This window comes from Sinocyclocheilus anshuiensis, unplaced genomic scaffold (assembly GCF_001515605.1).
Source record: "Sinocyclocheilus anshuiensis isolate Anshui unplaced genomic scaffold, SAMN03320099.WGS_v1.1 scaffold1005, whole genome shotgun sequence".
Lineage (NCBI taxonomy): Eukaryota > Metazoa > Chordata > Actinopteri > Cypriniformes > Cyprinidae > Sinocyclocheilus > Sinocyclocheilus anshuiensis.
This window is the reverse complement of record NW_015555810.1, coordinates 822,385-843,127: the sequence shown is the minus strand read 5'-3', so window position 1 is coordinate 843,127 and position 20,743 is coordinate 822,385. Positions and strand designations below refer to the sequence as shown.

The window sequence follows — 20,743 nt, the reverse complement described above, 5'->3', positions numbered from 1 at the left end:
AGTTTGCATTTGATGGTTTTTATTCATTTTGAGGAATACTGAATCTGTTTTTGTTCGAGTGAGATGATTAAATACATTTAATCTAGAGCTACAGTAACATCATGTTCACACAGCGCACACAACACCTCTGCACTCGATCATGATTTCTCTCAACATGAGGACAGGAGAGCTGTCAGTCAATACATGAGAAAACAAAGTAACTGGTGTTTCTTATTTGAAAAAGTAACTCAGATATTTTCTTGTAAATTAAAAAGTAATGCGTTACTTTACTAGTTACTTGGAAAAAAAGTAATCTGATTACGTAACTAGCGTTACTTGTAATGCATTACCCCCAACACTGGTTGAGATACCACACAAATAAAATATAAAAAGTATGTTTATTTTCATTTCAGATTTTTTAAAGGAAAACTCTTTAATAAGGCTTATAATAGAGTTGGAGCTGCTAAATGGACGCTGTGAAGGAAAAAAAATTAAATGCGAGGGAAAAAATGTTTTCAATGCTTTTGCGTTTTCTCTCAAAACTTTGGCTTTCCCCCGAGAAACGTTGCCAGCTAACGCAAAGTTTCTAGGGGAACGCAAGGTTTTCCTAGCAAATGCAAAAGTTTCTCGGGGGAACATATATATGATTTTGCGAGAGAACAACCCACGGCAACAGAGATAAAGTAGACAAATTCTGCTGGAAAGCCACGGACTTGGCAACACTGATTGAGGACCAGATTATGCGAGAGAACGCAGAAGCACTGAAATATTCATTTTTCCTTTGAAATATAATATTGTGTATACATTTTCACTTAATTTTCACAAGTTTCATAACAGTTTCGGGGCTTCCTATCAAGTGTTTCTTTTTTCTTTTCGTGTATGGCGGACATATTGTGGTGTTGTAGGCCTATGTTTTTATTCTGTTCTTTTATCCAGAAGTTTTATTTGATGTTGTTCAGCACAATGGTCAACTATATCTTGTTTTTAAAAAAAACAATTAAATATTTTTAAATAAAATGATTGATTGATTGATTGATTGATTGATTGATTGATTGATTGATTGATTGTTTGATTGATTGATTGATTGCTCAAGGTATTTTCACAGTGCATGCAGGATTCATAAAATCAACTCGTAGTAATACGATGCAGAAACAATTTGTTCTGTTATTGGTTAAACATCATAAACGGTTTAAGAAAAATCAGTACTCTTTGATTCAAAGTATTTGAAGTGTGCAACCAGTGGACACTTTCCCATAATGCCATGGGTGCATACAGCTTAAAAGACAATGTCAAGATGATGGATGCAGTATGTCCAGGACATATATTCATACTACACACCCAAAGAATACACTGAATTCAATGCATACTCTAAAATGGGAATTCAGAAATGTGGCGCATACTAGTCTTACTATTTGTGTCTCTTTTCTTTTATACAGTAGAAACAGTATTAGTAGTACAGTATATAGTAGGCCCATGCTGTTCTGAATTCAGCCCATGTTTTTGATTGTACTGAAAACACAGATCAGTGAAATTGTGCCCTCTAGTGCTAGAAATACAACATTTTTATCCAGTTTATTAAACGGAATGTTACTGATCACTCTCAGGAATGCATCTGTCAGTGTTATTTTAGTGTCATTGATATAATCTTGAATGTTTTTTAATGTATGTATTTTAGTACTTACAGCTTCTGTTTTCACTTTAATTTTGGTTGAAGTTTTAGTAATTTTGTTTTGTCATTTTTATTATTTTTTTATAAGACTACATAGTTTTTTAAAAACATTTTTATTTATTTGTTTTAGTTATTTTACTACTTCAAGTTAAACTAAATGAAAAAGAGAAATGTTGCCAGCAGTGTTGGGGTAACACATGAAGTAACGCGAGTTGTAATCAGATTACTTTCCCCAAGTAACTAGTAAAGTAACGCATTACTTTTAAACTTACAACTAAATATCATGAGTTACCTTTTCAAATTAGAAATGCAAGTTACTTTGTTTTCCCATTTATTCACTGACATCTCTCCTGTTCCCATGTTGAGGGAAATTGGGAGTGATGTGTAGATGCACTTCCTTCAGCCTGAGGCTTATTAAGTTCACTTTTGGTGTGAAAGGGCCTTTACAGTTGCCAAAAATATAACTTTGGGGTTTTTTGTTATTAAAAAAAAAGAGCAGAACCAGCCCAGGTGACAAAAAGTAACACAAAAGTAATGTAATGCATTACTTTCCATAAAAAGTAACTAAGTAACACAATTATGTTACTTTATGAAGTAACACAATATTGTAATGCATTATTTTTAAAATCAACTTTCCCCAACACTGGATGCGAGACAACTAGCTGAAATAAAATAAGTATTTTTTTTTTATTATTTCAGTTAACTTGTATTTCAAGTAATGATTTATTTTAAATTCAGTTTTAGTTAACAAAAATGACCCTACTATCTGCAGCAGACAGAAGAACACTCATCTGTTTCACTGGCAAACATATTATAATGATTTTTATCTATCTATCTATCTATCTATCTATCTATCTTATCTATCTCTCTGTCTATCAAATCATCTCTCTGTCTATATCTATCTATCTATCTATCTATCTATCTATCTATCTATCTATCTATTTATTGCTAAAATCAGCTTCCAAAGCAATGCACACCGCACACAAAAATACAATCAGCTCCTTCATTCTCAATATAGTCATTTTTGATATAAATACTGATTAAACAAAAACACGAAGAGACACACAAAGTGTTGAATGCAGCAGATGAGACCTCTTCTAGTCCTTTTTTCTGTCCTCTGCTGTTAAACAGCTTCTAAAGCTCTTTTCTCCACAACAGACTGTGAGCTTTCAAGGAGAATAGAAAGGTGAGCCTTCAAGGTAGCAGATTTTCCAAGAAAGTTCTACACTCGGGGAAACAAGAGAAGCAACTGCTATCTAACAATACAGATGAGGCCCAGACGTACAATGGAGACGCTGGTCCTTGAAGAACTCTGGCATCTTTCCAAAGGCCCGGATCTGCTCGGGAGCGACTGATGGGAATTTGGGAGACACAATGGAGCGGCAGATTGGCTTTAACTCTCACCTGCGTAAATGAACCTGTAGAGGTCAGAGTCCAGCTGCTGCGAAGACGAATAACACCGCAGCATTCATGAGCATTATTTCTACTATACTGCATTTACTTGTGTCAGGGTCATGTGACTTTCATTTGAATTGAGGGTGCTTTCAAAAAGCCTTTTAGAAGAAGAACAGGAAACATTTATTTTAAGTGCATATATGTATATATATATATTTATTAATTTTTTTTTTTTTTTTTTTAGAAGAAAACCTAAAAAAAAAGACAAAATCACATAACAAAATTACCAAAACTTTTATCTAAAATCTAAAAATGAATTAAAAATTAAATATTATTAAAAATAAATGAATAAACACTGTTAATATAATTAACATATTATAATAATTATAAATAATAGTAAAATAACACTGATGTCCATAAACAAAATAAAAAATCAATAAAAACTAGAAACACCATGTTAATAGTTAGTGTTTGAAAGGCACCTACAACAATTTGTGCTTAATTCATGTCAATTTTTATTTTTTTGTATTAACGCTCAAATTATATGCTGGATATTTTGTGGGATGTATGGCAAAATAAATGTAATTTTTTACTTGTATTTCTAAATATGTGTATTGATAAAAACATCTCTATATACTATATTTCTAAGAAATTTCTAATATTATGTGAATTTGATTATGTGAGTCTGTTATTTTTTATTCATATACAATTATTTAGTATAAAATATAATAGTGTTTATTAATATTTTAATAAATCTTAATGTGATTTTTAATTCATTTTTAGATTTCCATTTTTTTAAGTTTTAATAATTTTGTTATGTGCTTTATTCATTATTAGTTTTTGTTTTACATCTGTTTTTATTATATATATGTATATGTATATGTATATATACAATTTATATACTAATTATATTAATTAGGCTTGTGTAAGCCTGTGTTCGACTAATGAAATTCGTCCATTGTGTGACTGTTGAAATGATTTTTTCTTTAATTTTTATGTCATTTCATTTAACAGTCTGTGTGCTGTGTCTGATTTAATCCAAATTCGCACTCATGGTTTGAAAGGGAGCTGATTCTTAAATTCTGTCCAAACCTGTCAAAACAGCCCAATTGCTGGGTTTGTCCCTATTTTACCCAGCACTGGGTTGTATTTAACCCAGCATTTTTTAGAGTGTAATTTTGAGGAAACGCTCTCTCACCACTTCCTAGAGACAAAAGCAAGAAGTGCCTGTAAACATGCAATACTAGCGTTAGAGAAGCGGGTAAGAGATGCCAGAGATGTGCACACAAACAAACCACACAGAGAGCAATAACATTTATGAACTATATATAAGAAAGTAAATGACCAACAAGAATTGAGACCTTCTATGTACATATAAGCCTATATGATCATTTTTTGTAATTGAAAGCCGTTACTTTACAATACAATACGTCAATAAAATTCAATAAAAGTCTTTTTGCATAGTAAACAGGACTTGAAAGGATGTAGATCTGCTCATGCAATCTGAGAATCTGGTTTATTTGTTTGTTTAATACATTTTTGAATATTAATATCAATGTGTGGATGTTTACCCTTTTTTTCCTGTAGCCTCTCAGCATCTCTTCCTGTTTGAAAAGAAACAGGATGCTTTTTAATAAATTATAATGCTTGTATGTTAAACTTTTCCATTGTTTAACACTGTGACTCAATCCCATTTTAACATAGTCAAACTAATCATACAGTATTTTTCAGTCAGGTATAATATTGCTGTTTTCTGTCAGCTAGTTTTTACAGTATTTTTTTCTTCTGTCATTTAGTTATTTTTTATTTTATTTTTTATCATAATGCCATGCGGTGTGTATTCAGAGCCCAAAGTGTTTGATAACATAATAATGCAGAAATAAACGACTTCGCCCTCTTGTGGCCATAACAAGTTCATGTTTAGCAGATTTTTTGTTTCAAACGTGCGAGTCCCCTAGAAAAATGTCTATTTTGCATTCCATCATCATTTTTACCAGCATAATTATTCAAATAAATGTAATTATTAAATGTAATCAATTATTTATTTTAGATTTATTTTTTAATTTAATTATTACATTTAATAAATGAAACTTAATTATTAGTGTCAGCATAATAACCTGAGTGAAAATGAAGATGAATATGAGAATGTCTCAGTATCAGGGTTATTTTAACACTGACATTGTTAATATTTTGAATGTTTTGATTTTAATTTTATTTAAAGGTTTAGTTTGTGTTTGTTATTTTAGTTATTTTGTTGTGTTTATTTTTATTAGTTCTTTTAAATATGTCTAGTTTTTATAAATTTTTACTTCAGTTTTAGTTCTAGTTATTTTAGTACATCATGTTAAACAAAATGAAAATGAGAAATTTTACCTTGACAACTAGCTGAAATAAGAAAAAAACAACAAATAAACAAAATCGTTTTTTTATATTTTTAGATATTTTTAAATATTTTTAAAATATTTTTATATTTTATTTTTATTTCAAGTAAAAAACTATATATATTTTTAATTAATTTTACTTCAGTTTTAGTTCTAGTTATTTTAGTACATCAAGTTAAACAAAATGAAAATGAGAAATTTTGCCTTGATAACTAGCTGAAATAAAAAAATATATATATTTTTATATATTTTTGTGGTTATATTTGTATTTTTAAATATTTTTAAATGTTTTTATATTTTATTAAATTTTATTTCAAGTTAAATATATATATATATAAACTGTATACATACATACAGTGGGTATAGAAAAGAATCATGACACTCATTTACTCACTTTGATTTGATTTACTTTGATTCCATTTACTTTCATTTTGTGCATTTTTTTTCTTACATTTTTCCTGATCCTCAGAAAAAAATGCAAAATGTCCTCATGCAATTCCTTAAACCACAGATGGGCTAAAAATAAGGGTGATATCACATTTGTCTTATCACTTATTGCTTAATATGACTTATTGCATAAACATTTGAGACAAAAACACACGCTCAGGAATATGTGGAATATGTGACAGGCTATATTTTTCCTCAAAGGCAGGCATGGAGCCGACACAGAGTGAGGAATCATGGGAAGGAGCGCGGCTCGCTGGAGCAGAACTGAGAGGAACAGACGCCATCTCTGCTTCCAGTTCTCGCTCCTCCTGTCCAAACTGAAGTGTAGGCTCTGAGCTCCACAAACTGGAGGAACAGTCCTTGGCCCTGCACAAGAAGAAGAAAGATAGAAATAAATGGTGAAGTGAAAATGATTTATTTCTATATTATAACACAACAGGAAATGGGAGGTTCCTTTCCCAGGCCTTCGTAAGCATCATGACCTGATGATGAATCCCCAGCTGCTGACCAGATCATAAATATAAAAAGTCATTCTGACAGACAGAAGAAATATGTGACACTTGGTAAAGCAAGAACCAAGAGAAATAAACATCTGCGGAAGAGTTACTGTTCAGAGAACTGAAGAACACCAGCCGAAGTGAATGTCTGCGCTATTTTATAAGGTTAGTGAAGAACATCAATTCTTATATTAAAATAGTTGCCACTGAACAATAATAGCTCAAATCCTCATACAGTCAGTGTATCTGAATGTGCATAGCTTAACTCCATAGAGGATAATGCATGGGATAATCCCGGATAATATCCAGGACGCTGCTGGTTTGTTCAGATTTTCTTCTTCTACTATTCTAATTATTCTACCGTAAAAGAGTCTGGGAGTTACAGCCATAAAGTGCAGAGATACCAAACCAAATCTCACTTATTAGACACTTGCTAGTTATAATATTAGAATTTAATTAAACAATTGCATATAACTCTAAATTTTTGATCATTGCTCCTGAATCAAATGCTTTTCTATTTTTCCACTATTTTGATTTTTTTTTTAAATAGTTTTTCTAACACACCAAACTTATGCTTCAGAATTTTAAACTGCTTAATTATTACTTATTCAAGTAGAGCCTTTTTGTTTATTGCTTTTTTATTTTGCACATCTTAATTAGTTTATCCACCTTATTTTGTAACTCGAAAGTAAGCTGGAAGGTTGAAAGTAAAAATATTTTTTTATTTTTCAGTTGCAAAAATATATTTACAACATATATTTAGCATATGTGAACCCTGGAGCACAAAACCAGTCATAAGGGTCAGTTTTTGGAAATTGAGATTTATGCATCCTATGAAAGCTGAATGCATAAGCTTTCCATTGATGTATGGTTTGTTAGGATCGGACAATATTCGGTCGAGATACAACTATATGAAAATCTAGAATCTAAGGGTGCAAAAAAATCTAAATATTGAGAAAATCATCTTTAAAGTTGTCTAGATGAAGTTCTAAGCAATGCATATTACTAATCAAAAATTAAGTTTTGATATATTTACAGTAGGAAATTTACAAAATATCTTCAAGGAACATGATCTTTACTTAATATCCTAATGATTTTTGGCATAAAAGAAAAATCAATAATTTTGACCCATACAATGTATTGTTGGCTATTGCTACAAATATACCCCAGTGACTTCTTTTATGGTCCAGGGTCACATATATTTAAAATATATTTTGGCCTGAATTTTTGTTTTCTGTGTAGTACACAAAAAACCATTTGCTCCACAAACCAGTTCATGGTTACTATAATAAATGAAAATAAAATTATGGCCCCCGCGCTTACGGTAAAAATACGGTGGATATTACTCGTTCATTTACACTATTGTTCACTGTTTTTTACTTTGTACAGTGTTTGTCTTTAGCAAACATGTAATAAATACAATGCAACAAATCTGCAGTTTTTGACATGTTCAACTCTAAATCTAACTCTAGTTCCAACACAAGCATTGAAAGTGCGCCCCCTACAGGATTGAAGTTGTAACTCACACACACCTTATTTTCAGTGAGGCTTTTGGACGAGGAAGGATTAGGTCACGTGTGAACAGATTTAAGTTACTTTCAGTCCCTCAGACCTTGAAATGTTTTTAAAAAGAAGCAGTTCAAGTCATAAGTGACAAAATGTTTAAAGCAGCATCAAGTCAAACAACTTTTCTCCGCCTCTCTCTCACTTGTTCATTGCGCAATTTTCTTTCTGAGGCGTTGGAGAGGAAGCCTCCCAAACGCTGAGAGGATATTGCAAAATGCGCTTTCTCAAACATTCCTGTGACCATGGAGAAGTGGCACGACAGTGCGGCCATATACGTGCTCTTTAGGGTCCGATGAAGACACGTTAAATGAGTGCTTGGCTCAAGTATAAAGCGAGTTTTACTGAAGGGAATCATGATGCTTTGGGAACGACTGTAGGTAAGACCACCGTTCGCTCACTAGATCCCGGGTTGTGGTGTCTGGCACCATCTGTGCCATTATACTGTGTGATTCATTTATAGCCATGACTTGACTTCCCTGGGTTTTGAGTTTGAGAAGATTTCCCAGATTTCCTCTGTAAACATGCGGTGTGGTAAAATCCTTACCTGGCATTTAACTTGATGAATGAATGTTCATGTTTGTTCAACAGATTCTGGTAGTCACAGTTAGTCATTCTTTATTATGACTTTTTCCCCACATTTTAGAATGACCGGAAAGCTATGGATAGAATAAGCTATGGAAATATCACTCAAAACTCTTTTATATGTAAGTTTCTTTGTCTAGATTTCAGCACATTTATCAGCCAACTTCATGAGGTGCATCATGGGATGCTTTAAAACACTAGTGAAGGAGGAACATACATGTGCTGCACAAGTAATGATGCTTTTACTTCTCATCTTTAACTTTTTTTTTTTAATGTAAATTTTAGTTGCATGAAAAAAATCAAACATAGACAAATTTACATTATTGCAATAATTAACCAAGTGGGTTTCATCAGCCAACTTCATGAGGTGCATCATGGGATGCTTTAAAACACTAGTGAAGGAGGAACATACATGTGCTGCACAAGTAATGATGCTTTTACTCCTCATCTTTAACTTTTTTTTTTTTAATGTAAATTTTAGTTGCATGAAAAAAATCAAACATAGACAAATTTACATTATTGCAATAATTAACCAAGTGGGTTTCGAGCATTTAAGCAAAAGCCTTTAGATTAAAAAGGCCTATGTGACATTGCTGCAGCCTGGAATTGAACTGCTGGTTCGTCTAGTCAGAGGAGAACTGGCCCCCCGACTGAGCCTGGTTTCTCCCAAGGTTTTTTCTCCATTCTGTCACCGATGGAGTTTTGGTTCCTTGCCGCTGTCGCCTCTGGCTTGCTTAGTTGGGGACACTTCATTTCCAGCGATACCGTTGACTTGATTGCAAATGATTGCAAAGATACTATTTAAACTGAACTGAGCTGGATGTTGACATCACTGAATTCAATGATGAACTGTCTTTAACTGAAAAATTAGTGTTTACTATTGTCCTTTTGCATTATTGACACACTGTTTTCCTAATTAATGCTGTTCAGTTGCTTTGACACAATCTGTATTGTTAAAAGCGCTATATAAATAAGGGTGACTTGACTTGACTTGACTTTAATTTCACTACAAGCATAAATTCACTCAAGTGTGTCCTGACTGCTGGAAATGGACAGTGGGGCCAATAGGAAGTGGTTGATTTGTGGCTTTGATATTGTTTTATTAGCTTGCACTCTAGTTATTATGTTGAGTCAGAAAGAGTCATTAAAGCTGACGTTAGCAGGGATTTAATTAATTCATTCATTTTTCATTCATCTTTTCTCTTCAAATGGCGTTGATTTAACATTTTTAAAATCTGCAAAACTAGTGATTTATATATATATATATATACAGTATATATAAACTCATTTATGTATAGATAAATAGATATAAAGATAATTTATTTATAGATATATTTCCACTTTCTGATGTATACCTTCATTATTAGTGACTGTTTTAATTTGTGTAGTTTTATTGCATTCACTTGTTGGCCAACAAGTGTGTTTGTCAATATGGGGTGATCTTAAAGCCATGATTTTGTATAGTAAACGAATCATAGAAAAGTGGGTATTTGTAGAAATATCGGCATTAAATTCTAGTTCAAAGAAGCACATTGTAGTTTCTGAAGGCATAAGTGTCTCCCAAACATATATTAAAATGTATTGATTTAGCTTCCACACATCATTTATCTGATCAAATGTTTAAAATCTTACAATTATATTTTGAAAACACCATAACAAGCTGGAAAAGGCACGTGTTTTGTAGAATGATGCTTATGTAATTTAAGGTTGGAGCGATTTGAGATGCATTTGAATAGTACAGCATGTCCTCACACATACATGTTTGGACTGAATCAGACGGTTTAGGCAAGCGACAGACTCGTTGCTATTATGAAACTTCATGTTGCTGTAGTGAAATCTGTTCTGTGGTTGTGGGAACTCAACACTTGATTGGTTTTCTCTCTGTCTGTTCCTTTAGATGGACATGTTGTAAATTGCTTGTTAACTTGTACTTCACCCTGTCAGGAAATTGTTGAACTATTATAATGATGTGGCATGTTAGAATGAATTTTCCCAGGTCAGGAATGAGTGTCGTTCATTGTCGTTGGGGATTGTCATTTTTTTAAAACCAGTGCCTCCCAAACTTTTGCTGTACTTGACAATCAGGTTCATTCTGGTCATCAATTTTCTTCTTGTTTGTTTTTCCATTTCTTAGCAGCAATTGTCAAACCGGACTGCAAATGTTTGTGAATCAGCCCAAAATAATGCAACTCGCCTTTAATAGTCAACAGGGTGTTTTTAGACCTGGTCATATTAAAGGAATAGTCAAGCCAAAAATGAAAATTTGTTGAGAATTGACCTACCTTTAGGCCATCCAAGATGAAGATAAGTTTGTTTTTTCATGGGAACATATTTGGAGAAATTTGGTATATGAATGGGTGTGAATGGGTGCCGTCAGAATGAGAGTCCAAACAGCTGATAAATCATCACAATAATCCACAAGTAATCCACACCACTCCAGTCCATCAGTTAACATCTTGTGATGTGAAAAGCTGTGTGTTTGTAAGAAACAAATTCATCAGTAAGACGTTTTTAACTTCAAACCGTTGCTTACAGATAAAATACAAGTCCATAATCACATAGAGCTGTTTTGGACTCTTATAGAGGACTCGTATTTTAGCTGGAATCAACCATTTGAAGTTAAAAACATAATAACGGATGTGTTTCTTACAAACACGCAGCTTTTGTTTTCATAAGACATTAACTGATGGAGTGGTGTGGATTACTGTGATGTTTTTATCAGCTGTTTGGACTCTCATTCTGACGGCACCCATTCACTGCAGAGGATCCATTGGAATGTGATGTGATGCTACATTTCTCCAAACAAAAAAAGGAAAATCGAGCTTAAAGGGATAGTTCACCCAAAAATGAAAATTACCCCATGATTTACTCACCCTCAAGCCATCCTAGGTGTATGACTTTCTTCTTTTAGACGAATACAATCGGAGTTATATTAAAAATGTCCTGGCTCTTCCAAGCTTTATAATGGCAGTGAATGGGTGTTGAGATTTTGAAGTCCAATAAACTGCGTCCATCCATCATAAAAAGTGCTCCGGGGGGTTAATAAAGGCCTTCTGAGTGGAATCAATGCGTTTGTGTAAGAAAAATATTCATATTTACAACTTTATAAACCATAATCTCTAGTTTCCGCTAACTGTTGTACTCGTGTTCACAAGAGGGTGGCGTTCCAGCGGATGATGTAGAACGTAAGCAAATGCGGTAACGAATGCAGAAACGCAGAGAAGAGAGCAAAACAAAACACCGGTCACGAATTAGAAGCACAAAATGAGAATTTGTAAAGAAAAATTTCCGAGGATTTCGATATAAGTCAAGAGGCTGTAAATAAAACTTGGTTCTTGCGAGACTAGCATATTCTTACTGGAGCTTACGCTACATCCTACTCGTCCTATCGGATGGTTCGTCACAATACGATACGATATCGATTCTCATACCCAACGATACGATATTTGCCGATACCTCAAAAAATTCTACGATACGATCTTACCTAATATTCGACAAACGTCGTCACAGTTTTGATTGATTTCATGAAGCCAGCGTTTGACATTCACGAACGACTCTGCGCTGGAGACGTCATAAACCACTATAACGCCGTGAGTGCCTCTATAGTACCTGAAAGAGACCACCACACACACACACAACCACATCAGGGCTCTGAAGCTTTACTAATACAAAAATAAAACCACAATAAAAGGACAGACACGATGATGGACAGTGTTTGTTTGTTTATAATTTAGCATCATTCAGCAACAGCAACAACGGCTATATTCACTGTGAGAAATAAGTGAAAAACCAAGTAAATAAAAAAACTATTTATACATAGTCTTTAACTCTTTCCCCGCCAGCATTTTTGAAAAAAGTTGCCAGCCGCTGCCAGCGATTTTCATGTTTTTCACTAAAATTTTATGGCATCCAGTATATTTTGCTGTATGAATATTTGAATATGCAATACACCAAAATAAAGATCAGAGCCTCTACTTTTAAACCAAAAAAATCCGTTTTATTCTAGCTTAAAGCATTCTTTTTTTATCAACACTTTAATATATGTAGATTTCATAAAAAATGCATTATTTTGAGCAAAAAGGTGAGAAAAACACATTTTTATCAAAAACGACATATGGATAATACACTTTAAGAACGAAAGCACGGATTTAACTACTGATACACATGCCTTTTCTTTCTAACCAGCTGTGTTTACTAGGATATTCGCCAAAACAAATGTCTATTTATTCATCCATGCACAAAAAAGTGGAAGAGAGCTCAATTTAGTATTCGCGCGGTGTAGACGTGGCTGTCTGTGTGCGTGCGCGCGCTTCAGATGTGTGCGCAGAAAACTTCTCACACAGCGCTCGACTGTTCCGCCAACAATCCCGAGCGTCTTTTATGCTCACCTTGTGCCTTCGGGCAGTCCTTATATCGAGTCCTGATACGTGAGTTTGAACGAGAATGCACGCGTTGTTGGTAATGCTTAGACGGACATTATGTGAAAATGTGGACAGTGCCAAAATAAAGGTGCCTATTTATGCTACAGATACCGATATTTTACGCATGCATCGATGCATCGTATCGTCAGACATCGTATCGATGTATCGATCCATATCGATGAATCATTACACCCCTACGTCCTACGTCATCCGCTGGAACGCCACTATTAAAATGATAATATCCCTTTAAAATTTATTTGCATAGCTTGCTGGTTTTTTAAATGCGGCTGGGTTTTTTTTTTCTTTAAATGTGGCTGCTGTAAGCATGTAAGTACAAGTGGAATCGATTGACGTCATCACCTGTTAAAAACTATTTACTAACTGTGAAGTAAATATTTTGCAATCCACTGAACATCTGGATGAGGGTTTGGAGGTTACAAGCAGATCAAGTTTTGGCTGGTTAGTTTAAATTCAGGGTTAATGTAGGCCATGATCCTGTTTGACAACAGAATGTTCCCTTTTTCTCGGATGTGCATGTTTACATTTATTCCTCAAATTCCCATTTTTAACGCTGAGCAAGCATGTTAAGTTCCTCTGAAGTGCAGCCGTGTAGTCTACTCTTTTAAAGAACGAAAACTGTTGTGCAAGATTGACTCTGTTTTAGTCGGTCGATTGCTGGATCGGCACTCTCCGCTACAGAGCTTCAGCTCTAGTCAGCATTTCCCATCTATCTGCGTTTCTTGGAGAGGAGGGAAGTGAGAGTAGAAATTCACATGTATTCATATAAGCTTAGTTATTTAAGGGTTGGTCATCAGATTATATGTTACTGCACTTTTGCATCTCAGAATCAATTTGCAGTCTTATTTTATTGTGTATTTTATTATTTTTTGCGGTTTGTAATTAGTTCCCAGTTGTCATTTTCTAAAAATACTGACCGTGCAAGCAGTGCATACTCTGTGAAAAATTAACGTTTTGCAAGAAAATATTTAAGTTTTTCTACTTCAGTGTGTTGCTTGCCATTTCTTTGTAATTGTTTGTGACATTTACTAGCAACTTCAGAGAGAAATTCATTTAAGAAATTCTAATTTTCTTAAAAAACAAATTGGAAATTAAATATTGTGTCAAATAAGTGTGCATTTAATTCCCACATCTGTGTTTGTGTTTTTAATTGATTTTGTGTGTCTCATTTGCCATCATTTTTGCTACATTTATTTATTTATAGATAATATACCGTGTGTGTGTGTGTGTGTGTGTGTGTGTGTGTGTGTGTGTGTGTGTGTGTGTGTGTGGAAAATAGTGAAAAAATATTTTACAAATGGTGTTTTTTTCACCCTGATCCTGGGTTGACCTTTGAGTTTGTGTCTCAAACACTTTCAGTAAACATGAGGTTCAAAGTTCATCAAACATGACTAACAACATCATAAAAGCTGAAGGGAACATTCAAGAGTGCCTGGATATTATTTATAGGGTTTTCTAACATTAGGGTCATGGAAAATCTGCAAATATCAGGGAAATTAAAAGTTGTGATTGCAGATGTTTGGGGAAAAAAAAGGAAAATAGTGAAAAAATATTTTACAAATGGTGTTTTTTTCACCCTGATCCTGGGTTGACCTTTGAGTTTGTGTCTCAAACACTTTCAGTAAACATGAGGTTCAAAGTTCATCAAACATGACTAACAACATCATAAAAGCTGAAGGGAACATTCAAGAGTGCCTGGATATTATTTATAGGGTTTTCTAACATTAGGGTCATGGAAAATCTGCAAATATCAGGGAAATTAAAAGTTGTGATTGCAGATGTTTGGGGGAAAAAAACAACAACAAACAAATATATATATATTTTTTTTTTCTTGTCATCCGTTAGACATTCTATTATAATTCTAATTTCTTAAATTCAAATATGAAATTACACTTCTGCATTCTGCATCTCTATTCAAATTCAGTCATTTTGTCATTTCTTTCTCTACAGATATGGGTCGGTCGTCCCTCATTTTCCTGGTCGCTGTACTTTGGCCAACTGAATGTGCCGTGATCTCAACGGAAACTTTAGGTCCAGGTAAGGAAGTTGCATCTGTTTCCTTCAATAACTTTACTAGCTGGATGAAGTGAGTCATATACTGTAAATGAATAATACTGCCTGTAAATTAAATAAAACTCAATTATAGCTTGATGAGGATGTTTGATTTAATGTACCTCATAAAACTCTGTGTACAGAACAGCATTTAACCTCAAGGCGTGGCTGCAAAGCTCTGAAAATGGTTATTATGATACATACAAGGTGCACAGTACACATATATATATGAAGCCTTCTCTTGCAATTTACCCTGAATATTTTTTTTTTATTGAATATATCAAACTCATTTGTTGAAATCTACTAAAATAATTTATGAACAGTGTTGTGGATAAAATGCAATCTTATTTTTTTTATTTTATTTTCAGGTATTTATTTATTTAGTACTTATAGTTTTTGTTAATATTTTGAATAAATTCTATTTTTATATTTTCTTTTTTCATTTACATTTTTTTAAAGGGATAGTTCACCCAAAAATGCAAATTACTTCTTCCAAGCTTTATAATGGCAGTGAATGGGTGTTGAGATTTTAAAAAAGCCAATAAAGTGCATCCATCCATCATGAAAAGGGCTCCACACGGCTCCGGAGGGTTAATAAAGGCCTCCTGAAGCAAATCGATGTGTTTTTATAAGAAAAATATCCATATATATATTAACTTAATTTTTTTGTTTTTGGGTGAACTATCCCTTTAAGTTTTAGTAATTGTATTGTGTGTCTTTGTCATTTTATTATTAGTATTATTAGTATTTTAATGTGTCCATATAGTTTTAATAAAGTTTTAGTTTATGTATTTTTATTTATTTTAAAACTTCAACAAACTAAATGAAAATGAGAACTCGTTGAAATTAGTTTGTTTTTTTTAATATTTTATTTGATTTCAGTTAATGTTTAATTTAATTAAAGTCATTTTTATGGTTTTAGTTAACAATAATAACACTGCTTGAGGCAGGAAATGCATGGAAAAAAATTTTAGCATTGGTGTCACTATATTGTTTAATTTTTTTCCAAATTAATTTTATTCCCATGCTCTCGTATTATGCCTTTACATTCTCTAGCATTGTTTTGTGTTGGTTATTAACTGTCTTCATCATGCATGTCTCTAAACAGAATCCTGCAGGGATTTCGGACAGGCGTTTGAGCGGGCTTTCTCAATCCCGGGTGAAGTGGCGATACTGGAGTGCCCATTGCAAGTGCATTATCTCTTTAATCCTGCAGAAACGCCATACAGCGTCACATGGTACGATGAGAGAATGGGCTCTGAGATCACGAAGCTGGAGCAGAGCGTCATGCTCAAGAAAACACAAGTGTGGTTCTTCAACGTCACCATGCAGCAGCAAGGAAAGTACACATGTGTGGTCAGGTATGAACAGACTCTTTCCTCTTGATCTTTAAAGCAATTCTATATGTTTATCAATAAGAATCTGTCTGAAGCACGCACCAAGCCACTTCACTCAGGCACTCAAAGTGTTTTACTCGTAGGAATTAGTAGTGTTACCAAAAAAAAAAGATGTCTTAATATTTTTGGGGATATTGTTGTTTATCAGGGCTTGAATTTCGGCGCGGGATTGTGCATAATTCTACTGCTGCTGTCTGTCATTAATGTTTATTTATACATTGAAGACTAAGCAGTAGGGCTGCACGATAAATCGAAATGGAATTGAGATGGCGATTCGACAGAAGCTGCGATTGTCATGCGTATCTGTGTAGTAAATGCTGCTCCATCTGAAAGCACGTGATGATGATTTACTGCTGATTACAGAACCGGCATTACTAACAAAATGCGCATGACAATCGCGTTCGATTAATCGTGCAGCCCTACTAACCAGTGTTATTTAAAAGTTAAACGGATTATTCAGTTTTTTGTGGTATTTCTGTACCTGAATATTACGGTTATACCTACCTGAAAAACTTAAAGCACAGTTAATTGTATTTGTATTTTGTTATTGTATTTGTTTGTGCCATTGCTTGTCATTTAGCTATTCTTATTTTATTACTGACTGTTTAGTTGTCTTTTTTAGTTAAAATAAATTAATTTCAGCGTTTCTTTTTAAGTATCTTCCTCACAATATAAAATGAATCAACTGATTATGATAATTAGACAATGTTTTGCTGAGTGTGTTTTTGTGCTGGTTCCTTTGTCTGGATTAGGCCTGTTATGTCACCAAAGCTTGCTTGCTTACTTTACTTTACTTTACTTTACATTTTATTTATTTTATTTTTCATTTTTTGTAGAGTATTTATTTATTTATATTATTGTTGTTGTTCATTTATTTATTTTTATATTATAATAACTTTATTTGTTTATTTTATATTATTTTTATTATTATTTTCTTTTTTTGTATTGAGCACGTTAACACACCCAGTTCTTTATTCAGTGTATGTCATTTTTATGTCAAATTCTTAATATTTATGATGATGATGATTAATAATGAATAATAATATAATGATAATAATAATTCATGTATTTACTCATTTTCTTTTGTTTTGTACTGAGTATTTATTTATTTTTATTTAGTTTTATATTTTAATAATTATTATTTATTTATTTATTTTTATATTATGTATTTATTTGTTTTATTTGTTTATTTATTTTTACTGAGGACAGCCAGATCCTTATTGGGTGTATGCATCATCTTTTATGTCAAATTCTAATATTTCATTCATTATTTTATTTGTTTATTATTTACTTGCTAATTTTCTATTGTTTTGCACTATGTATGTGTTTATTTAGTTATATTATTGTTGTTTTTGTTTTAATAATTATTGTTTTATTTGTTTATTTTTATATTATTTATTTATCTTCTTGTTTTGTTTTGTACTGAGTACTTTAAAACACCCAGTTCCTTGTTTGATGTATGCATCATCTTTTGTCAAATCCTTACATTTAATCAATTAATTAATTTAGAGTAATAAGAAACTATAGGACTGTTACCAATCAAATGAAATCAGTATCAGCAAAATCCACTTTTTGCGCCGCAGAAGTGACACAGAAACTGCATCTAAAGCAGCATTTGTTTGCATTTACACTGCAATTACAGCTGCATAAATAATGATGTGAGATTGTTTAAAAACTAATGGAATCTAGAAATATGAAATGATTTTTGTCAAATGAAGTGATACTTTAAATATGAAACTCAAGTCACACCGTCTTAAGGAGTGAGTCATTGAGTCATTCATTCGACCATTTCAAAAGGTTATTAATGTTTCTTATTATAAATAGTTTTTGCTGCTTCATATTTTTGTGGAAACAGTGATACATTTTATTTTTCAGAATTTTTTAATGAATAGGAAGTTCAAAAGAACAGCATTTATTTGAAATAGAATCTTGCTAAATACAAGTATTATTTAAAAAAATAAATAAATCTTACTCACCCCAAACTTCTGAATGGTAGTATATCACGGTTTCCACAAAAAATATGACTGTCATATTTAAATCAGAAATGTTTCTTGAGCAGCAAAGCAGCATATTAGAATGATTTCTGAAGGATCATGTGACACTGAAGACTGGAGTGAAAATTCAGCGTTGATCACAGAAATAAATTACATCTTAACAGATATTCACATAAAGAACAGTTATTTTAAATTGTAAAAATATTTCACAATTTTTACAGTTTTTACTGTATTTTAATCAAGTAATTTCAGCCTTGGTGAGCAGAAGAGACTTCTTTAAAATAAAAAATCTTATAAAATATTATTCCAAACATTTCACATTTCATTTTAAGTCTCAATATTAGTTTGTTTATTGAACTGTTGTGTAAAATCAATATCACATTTTCAGTTGTGCTGATATTTGAGTGATATTGCCTAAATGTATCATATAGAAAAATTAGGAACATTTTCGCCCCCATATATTCAATTTTACTGCATTATGCAATATGAATCACAATATTATCACAATATGAATAAGAGTAAATATGATCAAAGGGATTAAGGAGTTTGGGGACGTTTCTGTGGGGTGGGGGATTTCAGGAGGGGCTTTCTTCGCATGCAGTCATTTTGGAAGTGAAATGTTTTAGAAACACATTTTGAGCAGAGGATGTGGTCAGTCTGTCAGGGACTCATGGTTACAGGCCTCGCGTGCAACAGAAATGCCCTTTATTTTTTCCTCCAAGCCTATTTTTAATATGCTGAGATTTTTTTCCACCGCGACCTTGATATGTTTTGGTGAGATTCACTGAAGCTGCAGTGCTCTGTTGACTGAAGAAATAAATGGATGGAAAGATCAGGAAGGATTACTATGTGGAGTTTCCAGGATAGTGACATGAGCAAACCAGTGTAGTGTTGAACAGGTGTTGAAGATCCTGACCTTTAAACAACCTGCTTCCGCAAAACACACACTTACTGTCACTGACAGAAGCTGTAAGTAAAGAAAGGTTAAGAAAACAGGCTGAATATACAGATTAATACAAAAGTTCAAAGGCAAAGATGTGGTGCTTAGCTGTTCTTCTGTGTAAAGTAGAATGCGCTGCTGGAAGCTTCTTATTTGTTACTTGAAATAACACAATTTGGAAAAAAAGCTATTTTCTTTTTTTTAATAGAACAAGTAAAGATGCAGGAAATGTATTATACAGAAATATTACTTAATGCTTACAATATCAAGAGATAGTAATAAGTTAATTAAGTTAATTGAGCTTCAGCTGAAAAAAAAAAGATTACCTTACGGGCGTTTACTAGGGAAAAAATAAATCAATGATTTAAACTTAAAAAATATAAGGACTGCTAAAATTGTTTGTTTATTTATTATTTTTTTATTTGTTATATTATTGTAGATTTATTTTCATAGTATTATTATTTTATTAAGCTACCTACCTTTTTGTTGTTGTGTTATTTATTTTTAAATAATTAATATAATTAAGTTATATGTTTATTTTTTTATAAGTATTGTTATTGTTTGTTTTCTGCTAAATCAGAAACTTAAAATGATAGGACAGTTAACTTTATGTACTTTTTTTTATTTATTGTTTTATTTGTTTATTTATTTTAATATTATTCTTTTGTTTTATATGAATCAACCCATGAAGCAAACTAGCTGTTTGTTTGTTTATTGTTGTTTTTATTTATGTTATATAGTTTGTGTTTTGCTAAACCTATGAATCAGAAACTTAAATATTAGGACTGTTAAAAAAATGTATTTATTTAATTTTAATTAATTTATAATGTTTATTTTGTTTTTATAGATTATTTATTTTATTTTATAATTTTATTTTGTATGTATGTTTTGTTTTTTGTTTTATTTTTTTAAGAAATCCAGTATAAGAAGGGCTGTGAGGAACGTATGGAAAAAATAAAAAACAAGGTTGAGAAATGCTGATATAGATAAATGCATGGAACTTAATCTGTCAGCAGAGGGCAGCATTAGTCTTTTGCATTAGTCTTCCCATATTTCTGCGTGAATCTTTTTGGGGGTGGGAACCTTGATTCTTAAATAAAAATTGCTGATGTTTAAGGAACAAACTAGCCCTTGTTAATATTTTAAATTCAGGGTGCGATCGTAATGTTTCAGGTCAAATTTATCCTACAAGGATTCAATACAATTTGCTAAAAATCATAACATAAAAGAAGAAGAAGAAGAAGAAAAACAGGGTAAAAACAACCTTGAACATTCATATTTTTCAAACATTACCAAAAAAAGTGAATAATTATATATGCATAAAAAAAATATTATTTAAAAATATATATATTTATCTTTTTTATTTTATTTATTTTTATTTATTTATTTTTTCATTATTTTTGTG

At 32.3% G+C, this 20,743-nt stretch overlaps 1 protein-coding gene across 5 annotated transcripts in view; it reads left to right on the top strand.

Moving 5' to 3' along the window:
- Positions 1-6,509: 6,509 nt before the first annotated feature.
- The window catches only part of LOC107675133 (interleukin-1 receptor type 1), a 25,546-nt gene continuing 11,312 nt past the window's right edge, over positions 6,510-20,743 (top strand). The window contains exons 1-4 of one of the 5 annotated variants that reach the window (XM_016469369.1): positions 8,249-8,307; positions 9,217-9,222; positions 14,906-14,992; positions 16,116-16,368. In XM_016469369.1, the coding sequence (XP_016324855.1) occupies positions 14,908-14,992; positions 16,116-16,368 (338 nt within the window). In that variant the 5' untranslated portion in view covers positions 8,249-8,307; positions 9,217-9,222; positions 14,906-14,907. Of the gene's footprint in view, positions 6,534-8,110; positions 8,312-8,577; positions 8,639-9,216; positions 9,223-14,905; positions 14,993-15,150; positions 15,215-16,115; positions 16,369-20,743 lie in introns of those variants that run through there. The other 4 variants (XM_016469370.1, XM_016469367.1, XM_016469368.1 and 1 more) reach the window with 4 other exon arrangements.